Below are 20,317 nucleotides of genomic sequence, written 5' to 3'. Positions count from 1 at the left end.
TGAAATTGTCAAAAGTACTGTGGATTGACCTGAATAGTCTGTTCGATATAATTGTTCCAGCAGACTTGTGGGCTGAGTGTAAAATAGTTGTAAGTTGGCCTACTGAGGAATATCCAAGAGATCAGAGAACAGGAGCACCAGATCCAGAGGTAATGAGGAAGTATGAGCAGGTGATCATATACCTGAAAAATAAAGTACCTCCAAAAGAGACAGACTGGGTTAAAATAGATCGAACACACCAGGAAGCAAAAGAATCGGTTCATGCTTTTTATGAGAGGCTGATACTGGCTTTTAAACAATTCAGTGGGGATGAACACCTGGGTGACAAGGATTTGAGCCATTTTGTATACAGATTTGTATATGGCCTGAGACCTGAGATTAGTGAGAGAATTCGTGAGCATACAGTGGACTGGCAGAGTAAGAAAATAGATGAGATTTTGAGACATGCAAAATACTTTAATGATCAAATTGAAGCAAAACAGAGAAAGCTGAAAGAGAAAGCAATGTGGGCACAAGTGAAAGTTGGGGAAAGACAGGAAGCACAGTTAGTGGAACAGGCGAATAATGCATTGGAGATCTGAATGTACCAATCCACCATTAGTGAATAATGAAAGTAAATCATTAAATCAACAGGTGCAGAACGAAGGGAATAATCGACAGCAGCAACAACTTTCTGTTGTGAAACAGCAGAGTCAAGAGCCAAAACCGCCCTTGCCGCAGAATAGAGGATCACAAAAGTATAATAAGGATTCGGGATTCTACAATGATGAGCAGGTAAACAAACCAAGGCGTTCTAACCAGGTACAGCAGTACTTGTTAAAGAATGAAGGGAGTGAGTCTGAAGGTGATTATTGACGGTGCCGAAGAGAGGAGGAAGAGTGCATACTTGGTGCAACTCTAGAAATAGACCAGGCAGGACCATTTGTGGATGGGAAAATAAATGAAGAAGGTGTTACTTTTTTAGTAGACACAGGTGCAACAAGATCAACTGTCAGGTCAACAGATATTAAAAATCTTCCTCTCTCGGATGAAGCAATCCAAGTAGTTGGTGTAGCCAATACGCAAATCAAGACACATCTTACTGAACCAGTAAGAGTACAAATAGGGAAATTTTCAGACATGCACAGATTTATTGTCTGTGACACTAGTCCAGTGAACCTGTTAGGTAGGGATCTACTTTGTAAGATGAATTGTACAATTTTTTGTACACCGGATGGAATAGCTTTTGAAACACCAGATGAGGATGTTTTGTACCGAGTGACTCTAGAAACTAGAGAGAGTGAGTTAATTGGTGCATATGCTGTGTTTGATCCGGAGGATTTGCCTCAAGAGCTGAGAGACACAGTGAAAAGGACAGTTTGGGATTTTACTGGAGAAGATGTGGGATTAATGAATAATGTAGATCCTGTGAAAATTGCAGTGAAAGAAGGAATTACTTATCCTAACATTCCTCAGTACAAAATGACACCAGAAATAATTGAGGGAATAACTCCTATAATTGAGAAAATGATTCAGCAAGGAGTTTTAAGAGAATTATTGAGTAGTCCGTGTAACTCACCGATAATGGGGCAATAGAAACCTAATGGGAAGTTCAGGATTGTACAGGATTTGAGAAAAGTTAATCAAATTGTGGTGGCATGTTGTCCTATCGTGCCAAATCCGTCAGTGATTTTGTATCAGATTCCACATGATGCTGAGTGGTACACAGTGATTGATTTGTGTCATGTTTTCTTTTCAATTCCATTGCATCATGACAGCCAGCCGATTTTTGCATTTAGGTTTGGCCAGCGTATTTTAGCATGGTGTCGTATCCCACAGGGGTATACGGAGAGTCCTTCGATATTCAATCAGTTATTGAAAAAGTCATTAGAGAGTTTGATCATGCCTGAAAACTCAGTGCTAGTGCAATATATTGATGACCTACTAGTGGCATCAAAAACACGTGAAGCTTGTGAAGTAGATGCCATAGCTTTACTGAATCATCTGGCAGATGGAGGGTTAAAGGTATCTCCAGCTAAATTGCAATTTTGCAAGAAAGAGGTGCATTATCTTGGACACAATATTGAAAAAGGTCTGAGAAAAGTGACTGATGACAGGATCAAAATTATCAGAGAAATGAAAGCCCCAAAGACCCAGAGGGAAGTGAGAATGTTTCTGGGAATGGTGGGTTATTGTCGTCAGTGGATAATTAATTTCTCACTGATAGCAAAGCCACTGATTAAGCTGACAAAAAGCGAGATGACAGATCCATTGGAACTAGATGGAGAACAAATGGCAGCATTTGAGGAGCAGAATGTGTGAAGCCCCTGCTTTGGGTATGCCAGACTATGAGAAAGAGTTTGAATTGTACTGTAGTGAAAGAAATGGATGTGCACTTTCAGTGTTAATTCAGAAACATGGATTACTGAGAAGGCCTATTGCGTACTTCTCATCGACACTTGACCCTGTAGCTGTGGGTTTACCAGGTTGTCTGAAATCTGTGGCTGCAACATGCAGAAGTCTGGAACAGAGTGAGGGAATCATAATGGGATATCCTGTAAGGGTATTCGTACCTCATAACGTGGCAATTCTTTTGACAAGAAGCAGAACTCAATATATGTCACATAGTCGGCTGACTAAGTATGAGAAAGTCATTCTGGGAGCATCAAATGTGACTTTGGAGAGATGTGTGAATGTGAATCCAGCGACATTGTTGCCGGATATTGAAAAAGTGGGTGTGAAGACAGAAGATGATCACAATTGTTTGGATGTGCTGGATTACTGTACAAAACCGAGACCAGACATAAGGGATCTTCCCTTACTTGAGAGTGATCATGTGCTGTTTGTAGATGGATCATGCCTGAGGAATGATGAGGGTGTGCTGAGTGCAGCATATGCAGTGTGCAAGGTTTCAGAAGTTATGGAAGCATCATCATTGAAAGGAGTGAAATCTGCACAACTTGCAGAATTGGTGGCATTGACGAAAGCTTGTGAGATTGGGAAAGATCTGAGAGTGACTGTGATGACTGATAGTCAGTATGGATTTGGAGTTGTGCATGATTTTGGCCAACTTTGGCTACAGAGAGGTTTCTTGACGTCGAGTGGGACTCCAATAAAGAATGCTGAAGTGATTGGGAAATTGCTTGAGGCGATACAGCTGCCTAAAGAATTAGCAGTTGTGAAATGTGCTGCTCATGGACAAGGAGATGATTTTGTGACTGTTGGCAATAGGTTTGCTAACGACATTGCACAATATTGTGCTAAGAACAATCACTCGATTAATAGGGAACGAGAAGGAGAAATGTCTTTTTGTTCTGTGATGTTTACTAATGTCCTAGAAACGTGGGATGAAGTGAAACAGTTGCAGGATGAGGCAGGAAAAGAAGAAAAGAAAGACTGGATCAAGGCAGGTTGTGCCCCAAGAGAAACAGACCATGTTTGGGTCTATAGAGATGGCAGACCAGTCATGCCTAATTCCATGCTGTCGACAATGGCAAGGATGTATCATGGTCAGGGACATTTGGGAAGGGATGCGATGATCAGGTCTTTTAAACAGACTTGGTACAATGCAAAGTTCAGGACAATTGCAGAGAGCATCTGTCAGAGAGGTTTGATTTGCCAGCAATTTAACACTGGGGAAAAGACAGTGGCGAGTCTGGGAACGATAGGTAGAGAAGGTGGTCCTTTCACGAGAATGCAGGTAGATTTCATTGAAATGCCCCAAGTGAACAGACTGAGGTATGTTCTAGTGGTAGTCTGTTTGTTTTCAAGATGGGTGGAGGCCTATCCGACTAGGAGAAATGATGGAATAACAGTGGCAAAGTTACTGTTAAGAGAGTTGATTCCTAGGTACGGGTTTCCAGTAACGATTGAGTCTGATAGAGGTGGACACTTCTATAATGAGCTCATGAGTTTGATTTGTGAAGCATTGGGCATACAGCAAAAGCTACATTGTGCATACAGGCCAGAGGCTTCTGGTGTGGTTGAGCAGATAAATGGCACAATCAAGAACAGGATTGGTAAGATGTGTTTAGCCACTGGAATGAAATGGCCTGATGTCTTGCCTCTAGTGCTAATGACTATTAGATCTACTCCAGATAGAACTACTGGGTTGAGTCCGCACGAAATCTTGATGGGACGCGCAATGCGACATGCATATGTGCCTGTCAATAAGTTGATGACAATAACTGATGACATGATTTTGGATTACTGTAAAGGCCTGGCTGACGCAGTTCATTCTGTGTTTCACCAGGTTGGAGAAGAAGCTACCACACTTGAGAAGAAGCAAGCTCATGATCTGAGTCCAGGAGACTGGGTGAGGATTAAAGTACACAGAAGAAGAAACTGCTTGGTTCCAAGGTGGGGAAGACCAAGACAAGTTATTTTGACTACGACAACTGCAGTGAAGTGTGCTGGTGTGAAAAACTGGGTACATGCGAGTCATACTCTGAGAGTTCCAAACCCAAAGGATGGGTCTGGCAAGGAGTATTTTGAAGAATCAGATTCCAGTGATGATGAAGACCCAGAACCAGTGAGAAAAAATCAAAGTTCAGGAAAAGAAGCAGAAAAAACTTCAAGAGAACCATTGGGAGTCTCAGAAGGGAGATCAGATTCTGTAAGAGAGCCTGAAGTTCGAACAAACAGTGGAAAAGAAAGAAGAGAAAAGAGCAGTTCCACAGAAATTACTCCTGAATCAGAAGAGGAGGAGATTGAAGAACCACTTGAGATTATACCTGAAGAAGTAGGGTCAGAAGAAGATAGTGAGGGACAGATTGCGGAAGACCCCCGAGGAGGTGTAGGGAACATTCCTGATAAGCTATGTGAAGGGACAAGTAGACAGCAAGAAGATTGCGTGTCGGAGACTCGAGGAGGGAAAGAAGTAGGGAAGTCTCAAATAGTGGTGAAAAAGACTGTGGAGCGAAAGAAAACTGTTGAAGAACAAGAGGCATTTGAAACAGAATCGGATGAAAGTGAGAATGAAAAATCAGAAGGTCGAGTTCTGAGAAAGAGAACTTGGATTGGAGAAAGAAATAATACAGAAACGAGACCGAAAAAGGTTGTAAGAGGAGATTTTTGGCCTAACAACAGAGTAAAGAGGCTGAGATACAGACTGATAAGAGCAAATACATCGAAAGCTGAACAAGTGAATGAGGTGTCGAGTCAAAACGAAGTAAAAAAGAAGGAGCAAAAGGAGTCAAGAGAACCTGAGGAGATAAAGAGAATTAGAAAACCCAACCAAAAGTACAGATCACCGGAATGGTCTTATGTGGCACTGTCTGAAGGAGGAGAAAAAGAAGAAACAGTGAATCGAGACAATCCGGAGGGGATCTTGAGAAAAGTGGTTGAGGAAAAGGACAAATCTGTTGGAATCTTAAAAGTTATCCTGACTGACATTGGAGAAGAGTCGGATGCACAGGATGTTGTTGATGATCTGATACAATTTGATGTTGCTGAAGAAGAAGGAGTGAAAAGTGATGAATATCCAAATTGAGTGAACTGAAGAAATCACTTGGAGAAAAGTGAAAGGGAGAAAGTCTGAAATTCAGCTGTTTGAAGTAATCCAGAAATAAAGAGTAATACAGCAGTGGAGTAGTAGAGGCTAAGTCAAAAGACAGGGTCAAAGTAGTAAAATGGCTAACATAGAGAATAATCAAAGTAGATGTGCCTTCTTGAGAAAATGGTGTAAAATGTGCTGTTGCTGTACTGGATTATTAATGCTACTATGGGGTGTTTTAGCTTTATTAGTTACATTTAGAGTTACAATAGGTACATTTGAAATACATACTGAAAATGAGACTCATGTAGAGAAGAGTTCACAAAAGGTAGTTCCAACTAGAATTAGTAATACTTGCATACATAAAGATAGGTCAATTAATGATTTTTCTAGCAATGTTTTTTCGAAATTATTGTATGAATATGTGAAGACAATGGAAGTGAGGGATTGCTATGTTTGTATGCAATTACCTGCATCCGTTTCAGAGGGTGTTACTTATCACCATTTACCAGCTACGTATGGAATTTCTTGTAGTGTGTTGAGTAGTATTTTTTATTTGCTAGGGAAAATAGATTATAAGATGTCTAACAAAGATAGTATTTTTGGGCAATTGCCTAGGAATGAAAAGCTGAATCCAGCTAAAGAAGCTAACATTTTTGGTGAGATTTTTATTGAGAAAGAAGAATTAACATTAGATTACATTTTTAAGAATAATTTAACTTGTAGTTTGAAAGAAGAGGAGAAAGCTTTCCTAAACATGGTGGAGGAAAGGAGATTGAGCATGCATGAAAAGGCAGGGAAATATAAAGTGAGTGAGACAGTTTGGGACATTGAGATGGGAAAAGAATTAAGAAATGGAGCTAGTCCAACTTTAGCTTTAGATGCACCACAGAAGGGTAAGCTGTGCATTACAAGAAAGAAATCCCAATATGATACATACTTTGTTGGGACTAGTGAGTGTCATGATACATACTTCATTGCGACAGGATGGGGTTTTAGAGGAGGAGAGGATCCAGTTTTCCCAGGAGTGTATTATGTTTGTGGGAACAAGGCTTATTACAAGTTGCCTGACCATTGGTATGGCACATGTTATGTGGGCCTGGTCTTTCCAAAGATTTTTCATATAGATAGAATAGAAGATGTAGAACATATTAATTTACTAACACGTTTTAAGAGAAAAACTTGGTCAGAAATAGTGGGTGACATTTTTGGAGCTTTAATTCCAGCAGTGGGAATTTCTTTGAATGCATATGGAATTCGGAAACTGTCAACAGTGGTGGATCGTTTATCGACAAATACCGCTGGAGGGTTTGTTTTGGTGAATACGGAATTGATTGCCGTACGTGCCATGTCTATGCAAAATCGACTTGCCCTTGATATTTTATTGGCCAAAGAGGGTGGGGTCTGTGGAATATTGAAAGTTCAACATTGTTGCACTTACATTCCAGATGAAAGCAAAGACCTAAAGGTCTATATAAAAAATATTACTGATTTGCATGAAGAATTAGTACCACTGAAAGCTGAGAGTATTTGGACTAAAATAGCTAATAAAATAGTTGCTGTTAAGAGTTTTATTGCAAAAATAGGTAGTAATATTATAGGTAAGATATTGTTTCCTTTGACTTGTATAATTATTGCTTTATTGATACTAAGATTAGTGTGTTTGTGTTGTAAAAACAGGGGAGGGAAAAAGAAATTAATTAAAAGAAATATTGAAAGGAGAAATAAAAGGAAAAGAGATCCACAAGAAATAGAATTAGAAGAATTGAGGGAGAGTGTTTATTTGGAGACAAAGAGGGATGATGAAAGGGAGTCTGGTGTCTAGTGTTGTCAAAAAGAAAAATACATTTCCAGTTTCTCCTAAAATTGGGACTTAAATTTTACTAAATTTTTTTTTTGGGGTTGTTTATTTGGTGATAATATCACCAAAGGGGGGATTGCTGGAGCAGAGTTTTCTGTTGAAAATCTATTGGCTTTTTTAAGCTCTGGTTTGTCTATTGTCGAAAGAAATTAAAAATTATTAATTCATAATTACTAATTATTTGTTTTGTGTAAATGTTCTAATCAACCAATAAGAAATAACAAGAGAAAACTACACGTGGGGAAGCATTTGTGTCGTTTACTAATAATGTGCATGTTTTATTAATAAATGTTGCTGAGTGCTGTTTATTTTAAAGCACGAAAACGCTTTTTAAATGTTATGTACTAATGCTTTTCTTGTGTTGCAAAGGCTAGATAATTACATACACATAAGGGTATTAGTGGGGTTAACACTGTTTAATCACTATGCTGTGGTAACGTTGTTTTTGTCTCTTTTAATTAAGATGATACGTTCTGGCCTAGTATAAAATGGCTGCCGTTTGCAGCCTGGCCTCGAGTGAATGATTTGTGATGAGAAGGCCTTGCTGAACATGATCGAGAGTCATCTGACCACAGTCTTCGCCTGGTTAAAGTTTTCCGTGAGGACAGCAGTTCTGGGCAAATATCCAGATACATCTGAGCAACCTTGGAGGACAAAGGAGCCATAATGAATGAACTCTGAGATCATAATGCTGGTTCCGAGGAAATGTGAACATGAGAAGATACTTTTTCAAATCTAGTTCCGTGTTCCGTCTTTTTATTTTTTATTTTTGTGATTTTTCTGAGCGGAGATTTTCCAAATGTAGCGATGCTACATCCTTTCCTGCTCGCTTTGCTTAGCGGTTCAGCGGATATCGAAAACATTTTATGTTGCCTTCTATTGTTAGAATTATTATAAATATGGTTAGCCTAGAGAGGGTTTTTGCCATTTTGCCACTTCTTCCCAAACCTGCGTTGGTGAGGATCGATGCTGTGAGGACGGTGACTTGGGAGATTTTTACTGAGAGACCTGTCCTGACCCATTCTGACATTTAGCTAGAATAGGTAATTATGAGAATAATGATTTATTTTGATTGATTGATTTTCCATTTGAACTAATTTTAGATAAAGAATCATAATTTTAAATACAGTGTTGGTTATTATTTCTTGTCAATTATTGAGTACTCTATTTTGATTATTGTTGATTATTATTAGTTAAATCATGACTCGAGACAGTGTCAATTAGGTCTTATCGACCATGTGTGTAGATGCAGGGTGTTTAGAAGGTTTCTTTCCACAGGTTTAGTGCTAATAGTGTAATCTGAGTGCATGTTAGTGAAATGGGCCCAAGCGTATGATGAGTGTATGTGCGTGTATCTGTGAATTTACTCTATCTGTGGAAGTAGGGAGAATTTGTACACCCCAATCTGCATCAATGACACAGGTCACCCTAACCTAGTGGTACCATCTGAACGGTATTGGTAAGATGGGAGCTCTATTTTCGTCCTGATGTATGCCATGGACCCACTTGGACCACTGGAAGAAACATGTCGACGATAAAGATGGTGATGGGGTAACAGTTCCCACAATCACCACATTTTCGTTTTTAATACCAAGTAGTACCCAGCAAACAAATGTATTTGGGCTATTACACCGGTTTTTAAAATCACTTATTCACGTTCCCCACTTGGATCATTAGAAGTGCTTCCCTGTCTCTAAGTGTAGGCCCGCTCTCTATCAAACTTGGTTTTTAGAGAGCGAGGACAGCCAATTATGAAACATGACACCTGGTGGTGTGTGAGGACTGTCCTTTACATTTTATGAGATGCCATACACTTTCCTGACTTCGTGCTGTGTAAGGATATGGTTACTTTTTGTTAAGGATCAATTTTTCAGAGTAGCTTCTTTTGTGTGTCCATGCATTTGTTAACTCCCATAACGACTGGACCTTTTCCTGGTGTTGTTACATGCTCTGCTTTATAAGTTGGTGAGCTACACTTATTGAATTATTTAATATACGGAGTGGTCCGCTTTAACTATAACGGCTGCGATTACCTAATTATTTAAAATACTGCCTGGTCCGCTTTCCTTTGAGCAGCCATGCTGGTTTAATTACCGGTGCGGCCACTCTCACTTTAGCGGCTGCGCTACAGAAGCTTTTGAATTTTTTTGTTATCACTTTGGGTGAAAGCATCATACATGCTTTCACTTTAATGTTGGACGCGCCCCTTTCTATAGACGCTCCTCACTTTAAGTTGAATACGGGAGCAGCGTCCAAAAAAAAGGGGGCACGCCCAACATTAAAGCGCTCTCGCATTTGCGAGAGTTTGAGCTCCTAGCATTAAAATAACAATGCCTTTTATATACGTGTTGGTTTTTAAAACATAAATAAAAAGCATATTGTCATTTACAATGTCAACAGCGTAAACGTTCGCAAATGCGAGACCTATTGCACTGAAAATGCTTGTTTTAGGACTTGTGCCCTGGATACGAGAAGCCCACGTGTCTCCCAAATATAGAAGGTATTTTTGGAAACACGCCTCCCATATTCTGCAGACTGATGCTAGCCCCTCTGGGCACCATTCCTAAAATGGATCCCTTTTGATCTGTGACGTCACGAGCCGTCCTTAGCATTTACACCCGTCCACCCAGTGCCTTGCTGTCCAGGAGTCTCCATTTTGGACCCCTTCCTGGCCTCCAGGTCAGGGGACGCCCATACTCACGTTTTCCGGTGTGCTGGCGGCAAGCTGGCCGGGCCGTGTGCGCCTCGCTGGTACCGGCTGACTGACTCTAGGCGCTAGAGAGGAGCGCTGCGGACGGAGAAAGCAGAGGTTAGACGGGGGTTCCATTACCACAGTGGTGGTGCGTGCGCCTGGCTACCATAGTGAACAAAGTCACCGTGAAAGAATAACAGAGGTCTGTGTCTGTGACAATCACACAATCACCAGATCATGATAAACACAAGTGTGACAGGTGGCGATCGACTGAGTAGTGAGTGTCCACTCCTCCCACCCCCAACTTTGGCATCGTAATTTGGCCACTGCTGCCCAGGGTGCCTGAACCACATACGGGCACTCTGCGCCGGCTGCACTCAGAGCACACTTCAAGCACTGACTGCAACCCCGCGCTCTCCGACCTCTATACGTTCGTATGCACGATACCTATGCATTTCAAACCTGGATGGGAAGCAACAAAGCGCTATGAAGGACACAGCGCTGCGAGAAAATAATGTGCTGGGAAGAACAAAGCGCTGGGAAGGGGACACAGGGCGGAAAACAAACAGCATTGGCATAGCCAATAGGTCTCGCCTTTGGGACCTTATAAGTGTTTAGCCATGCAACAGTTGCATAACTAAATACTTATAAGGTCCCAAAAGCGAGACCTATTGGCTATGCGGCCGCGAAAGTGAAAGTAATTGCGGTAAAGCGCAGCGCGCGCGCACACACATGCACTGTAGCTCTAGGCTGGCCTGGTAGACCTTTTTTGGAGCCCTCTTAATAAGTCTTTCCAGACCAGCGCATGCGCTGGGTCAGGCGAGACCTAAAGAGCATTGGAAGAAACAGCGCTGGGAAGAAACATAGCGCTAGGAAGATACACAGCACGGAAAACAAAAAAGCCCCGGAAGCAACAAGCGCTGGGAAGCAAAGCGAGAGAAGCAACAAAGCGCTGGGAAGCAACACCGTGTGAAAAACGAGAAAGAACTGGAAATGAAAAGCGCGGAAAGAGAAACAGCTCTGGTTTACCGAGAAATGGATGCCTGAACTGCAAAGTAACCAAAGAGAAATATAACAAGCATTGGCATAGCCAATAGGTCTCGCTTCTGAGACCTTATAAGTATTTAGTTATGCAGCACAATATCCTTGGTGCAACAACATCAACTGTTGCATGGCTAAACACTTTTAAGGTCCCAAAAGCGAGACCTATTGGCTATGTCAATGCTTGTTTTATATTTCTTTAATTCTTGAACTAATCGCTGCACCCATGCTTTAGCTTAAAATTTTTTTTTTTTTTTTTTTGAAACCATTTATTACAAAATTAAAAAAATATACAAAGATGGGCCTACAACCTTCAGGCCGGCCGCTAGCAAGCAGGAGGAGCATGTGATACAAACAATAGCGCGCATGCCGCGGCAAAGGGAAATGCACAGGAGTTAAAAGCGGTGGTAGCCACACCATCCGGACCCCACATAACGGTTTCATTTTAATATAAATAACAACAAAAAACAAATCCACAAGGCAACCCACAATCGGAAACAGCAGCATGTGCTCCCCTAGAGGGGGGACCCTACCAATCCATAGGAGTATCAAGGGGGGGAAAAGGTCAGGACGGGGACTAGGTGGACTCAGTGCCCGGAACCGGGGAGATAAACTGGCTAAGGGGACGGGGCCGGTGACGGATCGGGCAATAACAGCGGGGTACAGATTCCCCCGCGGTAGGCGTTCCAGGGGCCCCATACTTTCACCCATGTCCCAGGCTTACCTCTCGCAACATACACTACCTTTTCCCGAAACATGCACCAATCCATGTTATCCTTCCATGCCGAGACAGTCGGCGGCCTCTGGGAACCCCACAGTTGAGCAATGTCGCGTTTGGCCACCATATATCCCAGAGTCACCCACCACGTCTGCGGCACCGAGTAGTCGGTTGGCTCCCACACATTCAGAAGGCATCTCCTCGCTTCGGGCAGCAGCGACACACGCGTAACCACCCGCAGGACCTCATGCACACCACGCCAGAATCGCTCCACCTCCGGGCATTCCCACAAAATATGGAGAAAGGTCCCCAAAGAACCACACCCACGCTTACACAACCCGTCCACAGCATAGCCCATACGCAGTAGCCTTGGCCCCGTAACATAGACCCTATGGAGTATCTTGAGCTGGACGAAGCGAAGGCGGGCCGGTATGGCCACCTCTTTCGGGGAGGCCACCGCAGATACCCAGTCCTCGTCATCCAGCTCCAATCCATCGGCAACCCATGCCTCACAAAGGTTAGTCAGCAGTCCCGAGCGGTCATTGATAAGTTTTTTATAGATTAATGAAATCGTGCTGTCCGGCATATGTCCGTCTAGCACTCTATCCTCCAGAGGGGAATACTCCGGGATGGAGGCAACGTCCGGGAACCCGGAGCATAGCGCATGACGGATCTGCATATACCAAAAGTACTCCCTGTCCTGCAACTGGAATTCTGTCTGCAGCATCTCGAACGTTTTGAATCCCCCCCTCGTCCAGAGATCACCCACCCTGCTGATGCCTATCATGTTCCACTTCTCAAAGCCCTTCGAGGTCCACAGGGAGCCCAACTGCTCAGATGCGTATAGTGGCGACGCCCGGGTCAAACGATCTTTCCACCCCATCGCCACGTTAGCCGCGTGCCACACTCGTACCATGACACGCGTGGGGCCTGTCAGACGTGCGTCAAGCGAGCTGGAGTAAAGCGCTCGGTTATAATCGCCACCCGGCAGTAACATCTTATCCATTTCAAAGGCCGGGTTTAGAGCGGGCCCGTACAGGCCGTGATTAATCGCAGCCAGCTGGGAGGCCCAATAATACCGTTTGATATCCGGGAGGGCAATCCCCCCGTCATACCACGGGAGCGTCAGCTTCGCCAGGGCGATACGCGGTCTACCTTCCCAGAACAGTCGGCGCTGCAAACTCTCCACCTCGCGAAAGTAGCGCGCCGGGACGACGTCCATTGTGTTCTGCAGGGCGTACAGGAAACGCGGCAGCGACATCATCTTAAACAATGCCGCCCGGCCGAGCGGCGAGAGCGGCAAGCGCCTCCAACGCGCGACATCCTCCTTCAGGCGCTGGAGGGGGGGAAGCAAGTTCTGACCATATCGGGCCTCCGCGTCCAGGGTAATGAAGACACCCAGGTACCTAAATCCCCGCGGGGCGATCTGGATAGGACAGCCCCGCGGAAGGATAGGATCTTCCCCAGAGAGAACATACACGCACGATTTAGCCCAGTTGATGAGAAGGCCGGAGTTAAGGCCAAATGAATGCAATACGTCGACCAGTACTATCAGTGATTTACGTGGGGAAGCCAGGTACAGGAGAATATCATCAGCGTATAGAGATACGCGGTCCTCATACTCGGGGGACCAGCAGAGACCACGAATAGAAGGTTCCCACCGCAGCCACTCCGCCAGGGGCTCCAGGGCAAGCGCGAAGAGGAGCGGTGATAATGGGCAGCCCTGTCGCGTGCCCCTGCCCAGCTCAAACGGAGCCGACACTCTACCGTTCACAACCACCTGCGCCAGCGGGCCAGAGCACAACAATTTTACCCAACCGATAAATCCCGGGCCAAACCCAAACTTCGCGAGCGTCGCCCAAATATATGGCCATTCAAGTGTGTCAAACGCCATAGTGGCGTCCAAGGACGCCAAAATGGCCGGCTCCCGTATGAACGGGACACGTGCGAGCACCCCATGCAAATGCCGCAGGTTAAGCGCTGTGTTGCGCTGAGGGATGAAGCCGGACTGATCCTGGTGAATCAAGTCACACACTACGCCGACCAGCCGATTGGCCAACACCTTGGCGAGAATTTTGGGCTCCGCATTCAATAGCGAAATAGGCCGATAGGATGTGACCCGGTCCCGTGGCCTCCCCTCCTTATGGATAACCACGATAGTAGCTAGACGCTGGTCTAGTGGGAGGGAACCCGCCGAGTGGGCCGCGAGGAACATAGCACGGAGATGCGGCGCCAGCGTATCCGGTCGCAGTTTATACAACTCGATGGGAAGACCATTAGGACCCATGGCCTTGCTGGAAGCGACCGAGCGTATGGAGAGGGCAATTTCTTCGGAAGTTGGAGCGGCGTCCAACGACACTCTGTCCTCCTCCGAGAGGGAAGGCAGCGCGATATCCCTGAGCAGGGCATGGGAATCCTCTTCAGAGCGGGAGGACACCGGGGAATACACCCCACGGAAATAGTCTGCAAAGCAGGAGACAATTTCTTCTGGTTCAGTGACACATACACCATTCTGTTTCTCAATCAACGGGACAACTCGACTCGCTCTCTCCTTTTTGTCCAGCCACGCAATCAATTTACCAGCCTTATCACCCACATCATACAGTCACCCCTGTTGCTCTCTACTGAGGCCCCTGGCCGCCTCCGTGACGAGGGCCTTATAGGCCGCTTGCTTGAGTCGGAGAACATGTAATTTGTCATCCGTCACCCCACATTCTAGATCACCCTCCAACTCAGTTATCTCAGCTTCAACACGGGTCACCTCCTCCCGCTCGCGCCTCCGGGAATGGGAAATAAGGGACAAGGCCTCTCCCCGGAGTACCGTCTTGAACGCCTCCCACAGTGAGACCGCCGATGACACAGACCCCACATTCTCGTCAAAGTAGCGCTTAAGGGATTTAACCAGCTCTGTGCGAATGGCGGGGTCACGCAGGTACCAGGGATTAATCGGGACCACCCTACCCTCTCCCCTCGGAAGAATATCAAAGTGCAACAAGAGCGGGGAGTGGTCCGAAATACCCCGTGCCAAATGGCGCACCTCCCCTATCCTCCCCACATGCGCCGCCGGAACCAGGACATAATCTAGCCGTGAGAGACTACCATGAGCCCCTGAATGGAAGGTGTACTGTAGCTGCGTGGGATGTTTCAGACGCCAACAATCCACCAGCCCCAAGGTATCCAAGAGGCCAGACAACCACGCCTGGGCACGGGGGAGATCCCTAGGGGGGTGACGATCCACAGTTCCGGAAACCACAGCATTAAAATCCCCCCCCACCACTAGAATCCCCTCCGGAAGGCCAAGGAGGAGGCACCCCAGATCCGCAAAGGTGGTCGTCTGCAGCCCCGGCGGGACATAGACAGACACGAAAACGACCACTCTGCCCTCCATTCTACCCACCAAAACCGTGTAACGTCCCCTGTCGTCATGGAGCACCTCATCAATCTTCAACGGGAGCGAGTTCTTAACCATAATGCCCACACCCCTTGAACCAGACGTGAAGCCCGAATGGGCCACAAGGCGGTAGCCCCGTCGATTCATAGCACAAAAGGAGTTGCCAATGAGGTGTGTCTCCTGCAGAAAAACTATATCGGGCGAAATTCGCTTCAAGAACTGCAGGACCACACCTCGTTTTATCCTGTCCCCCAATCCATTAACATTCCAGGACAACAGACTCAGTCCCCTACCCCCCATCATAAACAGAAGCCATCACTCGTCCCCCAGAGAGCACTTTAGAAATAGCACAACGATACTTTTGCCTTGTGGTGTAAACGAACAACACCCCACCCCAACCCACCCGCCCCAACAAAACTCCCCCCTCCCTGCACCCCTGCATGAGCCCAGACAGCCCCCCCAACTTGCAGTGTGCCTGTCGCCCCTATATAATGAAACTAGCTAGACCCCCTAGAGGAGGAAAGAGTACCCCTTCTAGACCCCACACAACCTCCAAGGGAGGGGAAAGAACAAAGACAGAAGCTTGGTCGAAAGTGGCATCCTAGTCGTCCAGAGTGAGGCCCAATATCAACCCCTCAGTCCCGATCCAGTGGGCCGTCTCCTCCCGCCGCCCCCCCCACTATCTCGATCACTACCCCCAGACAGAGTGTCCAGCCAGTCCCCGGCCGCTTCGGGACGATCAAAAAAGTGCGTGCGACCATCCACCTCTACCCGCAGCTTGGCCGGGAAGAGCATGGCGTATTTTAAGTTCATGTCCCGGAGCCGGCGCTTGACGCCCAGGAAACTCAGTCTCTGCTTCTGGACAGCTTGGGTAAAATCAGGATAAAAGTTCACCTCCATATTTTCCAGCTTAATCGGCCCTTGCAGTCTGGAGGCTTGCAAGATCGCGTCCCTGTCCCTAAAGTTAAAAATCCGGGCAATGAGAGGCCGCGGAGGGGCTCCGACCTTTGGCCTTCCCCCGGGAACTCTGTGGGCCCTCTCCACGGCAAAGAATTTACTCAGTCCCCGAGGCTGGAGATGGGTAGCGATCAGGTCCTCTACAAAAAGATCCGCTGCCGCCTCCTCCCGTCCCTTGGGTACTCCGATGATGCGGATGTTATTCCTCCGGGCCCGACTCTCGGAATCCTCCAGGCGCCGATCCATAAGCGCACTCGCCTGACGAAGTCGGTGCACCTCCGTTTGGAGGGCCGCCACCTCAGTCGTGAGGCCCGACGCGGTTTGGGCCAAAGAACCAACCCGGTTGTTGGTCTTGGAGAGATCAGCCCTCACCAGGCCGACATCCACGAGGACCGCGTCGATCTTATGCGCCAAGGTGTCGAACCGCTGGCCCACCGAGGCCTTCATCTCAGCAATGGCGCCCATGACGTCTTGCAGAGTCAGATCCGTGGGCAAATCCGGGGCATCAGGGGGGCCCTCAGAGGACTTGTGCGGTCCGCCGGGAGATCCCTTCTGGAGGGTATAGCGGTCCATGATGTTGGCCTGATGTACGGCGCCACGCCGGGTCGACTTGGTCTTCGACCGATCTCCATCTTGTTTCGTGGCCATCGTCACGGGTCTCACACCCGCACCAGCTACGCCGTAGAGGGCAAGCAATCAAGGCCACGAGCTCCGGGGGGCCACCCCAGGTCGGCGGGGTGGGTCACAGCCGGCAGGCAGGCAGGGTCTCCCAGCGAGGCCACACCAACACAAGGAGCTCCGCGATCTCACTTGCAGAGACGGCAAGGGGGTGCGAAAGTGAAAGCAAAAGTGCGGGGTACGCGACTCGCCAGGCCCAGCACGCCGTTGTTGTTCACTTTGCCACTGGGCCACCCCCCAGCGCAAATCCGGGGTCCGGCGAGAAGTAGGCCGCAAACTTAAATCGGTGCTCACTCCGGTACCCGAAGTCCGATTCGAGAACGGGGAACGGGTACCACCTCAGCTCAGGCTCACCGACACAGTCCCCTCAACCGAGGCAGGATGAAGACAGGATAAACGTAGGAGGTTGCGGAGGTCCTCGGGAGCCTCGCACCTACGCGGCCATCTTGGTTGCGTGCTAGGCTCCTCCTGTAGCTTAAGATGTTTAATGCTAAAGCACGGGTGCCGCCATTGTAACAAATGTAAATAAATAGAAGAAAAAAATGTCCGGCCCCTATTTTTTCCTATTTGTTTTATTTTGTTACAATCACGGCACCTCGGCTCTAGCTTTGAACATCTTACGCTTAAGCGCACTTCACTGTTGGAGCAATCTCAAAACAGAGCCATTGTTTTACCGAGGGCTCTGCTGACAGAAGGCTGAGGAGATCTATCGACCCTTACGAGGCAGCACCCTCTGAGATGGGATTGTTTGATCTCACTGTAAGTGTAGAACTGCATGGTTATTGTGCTTTAACGGAACGGCATACTGGCAGCACCTTATCGCAGAACCACGGGCTGGAATAGCAAAGTAACACCTGCAATGTGACGTCAAGGTCCCAAAAGCGAGACCTATTGGCTATGCCAATGCTTGTTTACTTTGTTGATCTGTGTGATCGAAATAAAGTATTTTGACAATGAATAGTCCCCACCACTACAGCACCAACCACCCAAGGCAACTCTATGATTAGGACTGTGTGGCCAAAGTGTTTAGCGCTTCGTTTTCCCCATAGAACTAAAACCAGTTAGAAGTTTTGCAGATTGTGTAAAGTGCTCAGGGCTTCATTGACTAAAACACATGTAATTTCCTTACAATTGCCCCAACATCGATAAACTTGTATTTACAAAAAATTTTTTTTTAATTTAAAATAAAAATGCAGGTAAAAACGAGGAGTTTTGCAATTGCTCCACCAAGCAGCACTCTGCTATAATAGCAGATAAAACTATTGGCTTTGTCAATGGTTGTTAGTTGCATAAGATAAATAAGCAACAACTAAGGCTTTGTTGCATATAGTAATGAAAAATGCTCAGTTCTGAAATGATGAGTCTGTGAAAGAACTAAATCGATTCTCTTCGAAGATACATCAAAGACAGTGAAGGGCGGCACTGCTGCAGAGGTAAGATTTTTTGTTTTCACCCTGATGGGGAGGACAAATATGCTGAGCCCTGTGGGATTCAGGCCAGTATATAAAGTTAGCATAACGTATCTAGGGTTGTGTCTCCCTCAATGTACATAGAACTGCTTCCTAAGATGGCTTATTCTTTATAATATCCTGCATGATAGAAAGGGCCGAAAAGCCACAGTTCAGCCATATTGGATCACGACTGACTAGGCCTAAGTCACGTGACTCTCTGTAAACACTATCTGTATGATTTAGCTTGTAGCAGCCTAAAGACAGGGTGAATTGTATTTACGGCTGAGGCCCAAGGTCACATCTGCGGAAGGGAGTACTAAGCTAAATTCCTCTGTGCCCGAGACGAAAGGGAGTCACCCGGCCGACCTTCTTTGAACAAGATCGTAACCTTATACGGGCAGATGGTATGAGCTCATTTTAGGAGCTCTAGGATGAACTGGTACTATTCCACTTGCGATGCTTTGTATGCTGAAACCGTAATGTATATAAGTGTTGTTCTGTCAAGGAGCCAGCAGTCTTCTTCGGCACACCTGCTGGGTGAGGTTCAATGAGGCTCCTCTATGTAGAGTTCTGTTGTGGCCAATAAACGCTTGAACCTTCTACGTTGCCAACTGCTTATTATTGACTTGATATTGCGGGCCACTGGTAAGTGTGGCCCTTGGGATAACTATTTAGATTACTTCAGTTGGCGACCATGAAGGGACCCCATGACAGGGTCTTCTCCCTCCCCGTAAGTGGGTGAGAGGTTCGGGGGCGTCTTGGCCGGGTGGGCGGAGGGGAGTCTACGTACGCTCCGCGCTCCCGCTCGGGGCACCCTCTGCTGCTAGTGACCCTTCACCGGGGTCCTACGGGCTTGACCCAGGAGCTGACTGTATTGGTGGTAAGAAGTTGGCAGCGGAGAACGAACATTCGTACCTGGGTGCACCAGGTGAGTAATTTGTTTGTTTGAAACATGCGCTGTTGAGCGGTGCATTGGTTTGAAGCATGCGCTATTGAGCGGTGCATCTGGAACAGTTAACTGTATTTGATTTGAGGGGTCGTGAGTACCCCAGGAGAATTACGGAGGTCTTGCTGGGTGGTCCGGTAGGGACTGACTGTAGAGACTCCGCGGATCTTTTGTGATATTTCAAGATACTGATCAGATGCCTAGTTGTTACCTGTGAGTAATACGTGGCCGGATTGCACTCGGAAACGCCTGTGGCTATAACTGGGTAGCCATGAGACACATCTGAAGTACGGCTTGGTCTACATCAGAACAGTCTCAGTGGTGAACCAGGGAGGTCATGGGATGGTCCGTCATCCAGTCCGTGGTTACCCCTGTCTGACCGTCTCCTGCCAATACGGCTTGTTGTGATCGTGGTGATCCTTTTTGAATAATTCTCCACGAACGGGAGTCGACGGGCTCTGTTCGTTTGTTTAGATGCATCAAATGTTGGTAGGGTGAACTGCAGAAAGTAATGTCGACATACATGTTATTTGTGGTGTAAAGTTTGTTATATGGTATTTGTGTTTGTCTAACTAACCAACATGTCATGTTTCAGCAAATTGAATTGTTTTGGTTGTTGTTGTCGGACCAGCGACTCTCGGTTGGCCGAGAGTCAGCCTGCCCCTCCGGAGGGCAGTCCCAGCCATTTCATGTATGTGAAGCACGGAATTGCCCCCATATTGTTTAACACCCTGTGGCACAAGTATACCAAAGGTAATGAAGAGTTGCCGTGGCCAAAGACTGGTTCTTTTGACGAAAAGAAAGTTGCCTTCTTGCACTAGCAATTATTCTCCAGGCGCAGTAGACAATCTATGTTTGATGCCTTAAACGCCTGGCAGAAAGAAGCCAAGCAAAGACGAATGAGGGGAGAGAAGTGTAATAATCTTACCCGGTCGAAGTTCTGCAGGGACGTCACGCAACACCAACTTCCAATGTAGAGAAAGTCCCAACCTTCCACCCCAACCTACTGCCTCTATCAAGCCCTAGAGCACAGAGGTGGTGGCGGAAAGAGGGGAAACAAAACAAGGATAGAGGGGGAAACACAGGAGGTGCAGTCTTCTTCCTTCTGA

General features: G+C 46.5%; 1 protein-coding gene across 1 annotated transcript in view; it reads right to left on the bottom strand.

Moving 5' to 3' along the window:
• Positions 1-20,317, bottom strand: part of LOC146859417 (rac GTPase-activating protein 1-like) — a 404,586-nt gene that overhangs the window by 166,249 nt on the left and 218,020 nt on the right. The window contains exon 8 of the mRNA XM_085647164.1: positions 10,036-10,122. Within this exon, the coding sequence (XP_085503290.1) occupies positions 10,036-10,122 (87 nt within the window). The remainder of the gene's footprint in view (positions 1-10,035; positions 10,123-20,317) is intronic.

The sequence above is a fragment of the Triturus cristatus genome, chromosome 3_2 (genome assembly GCF_964204655.1).
Source record: "Triturus cristatus chromosome 3_2, aTriCri1.1, whole genome shotgun sequence".
In the NCBI taxonomy this organism is placed as follows: domain Eukaryota; kingdom Metazoa; phylum Chordata; class Amphibia; order Caudata; family Salamandridae; genus Triturus; species Triturus cristatus.
The sequence above is the reverse complement of the archived record's forward strand: the minus strand, read 5'-3'. Positions and strand labels throughout refer to the sequence as shown.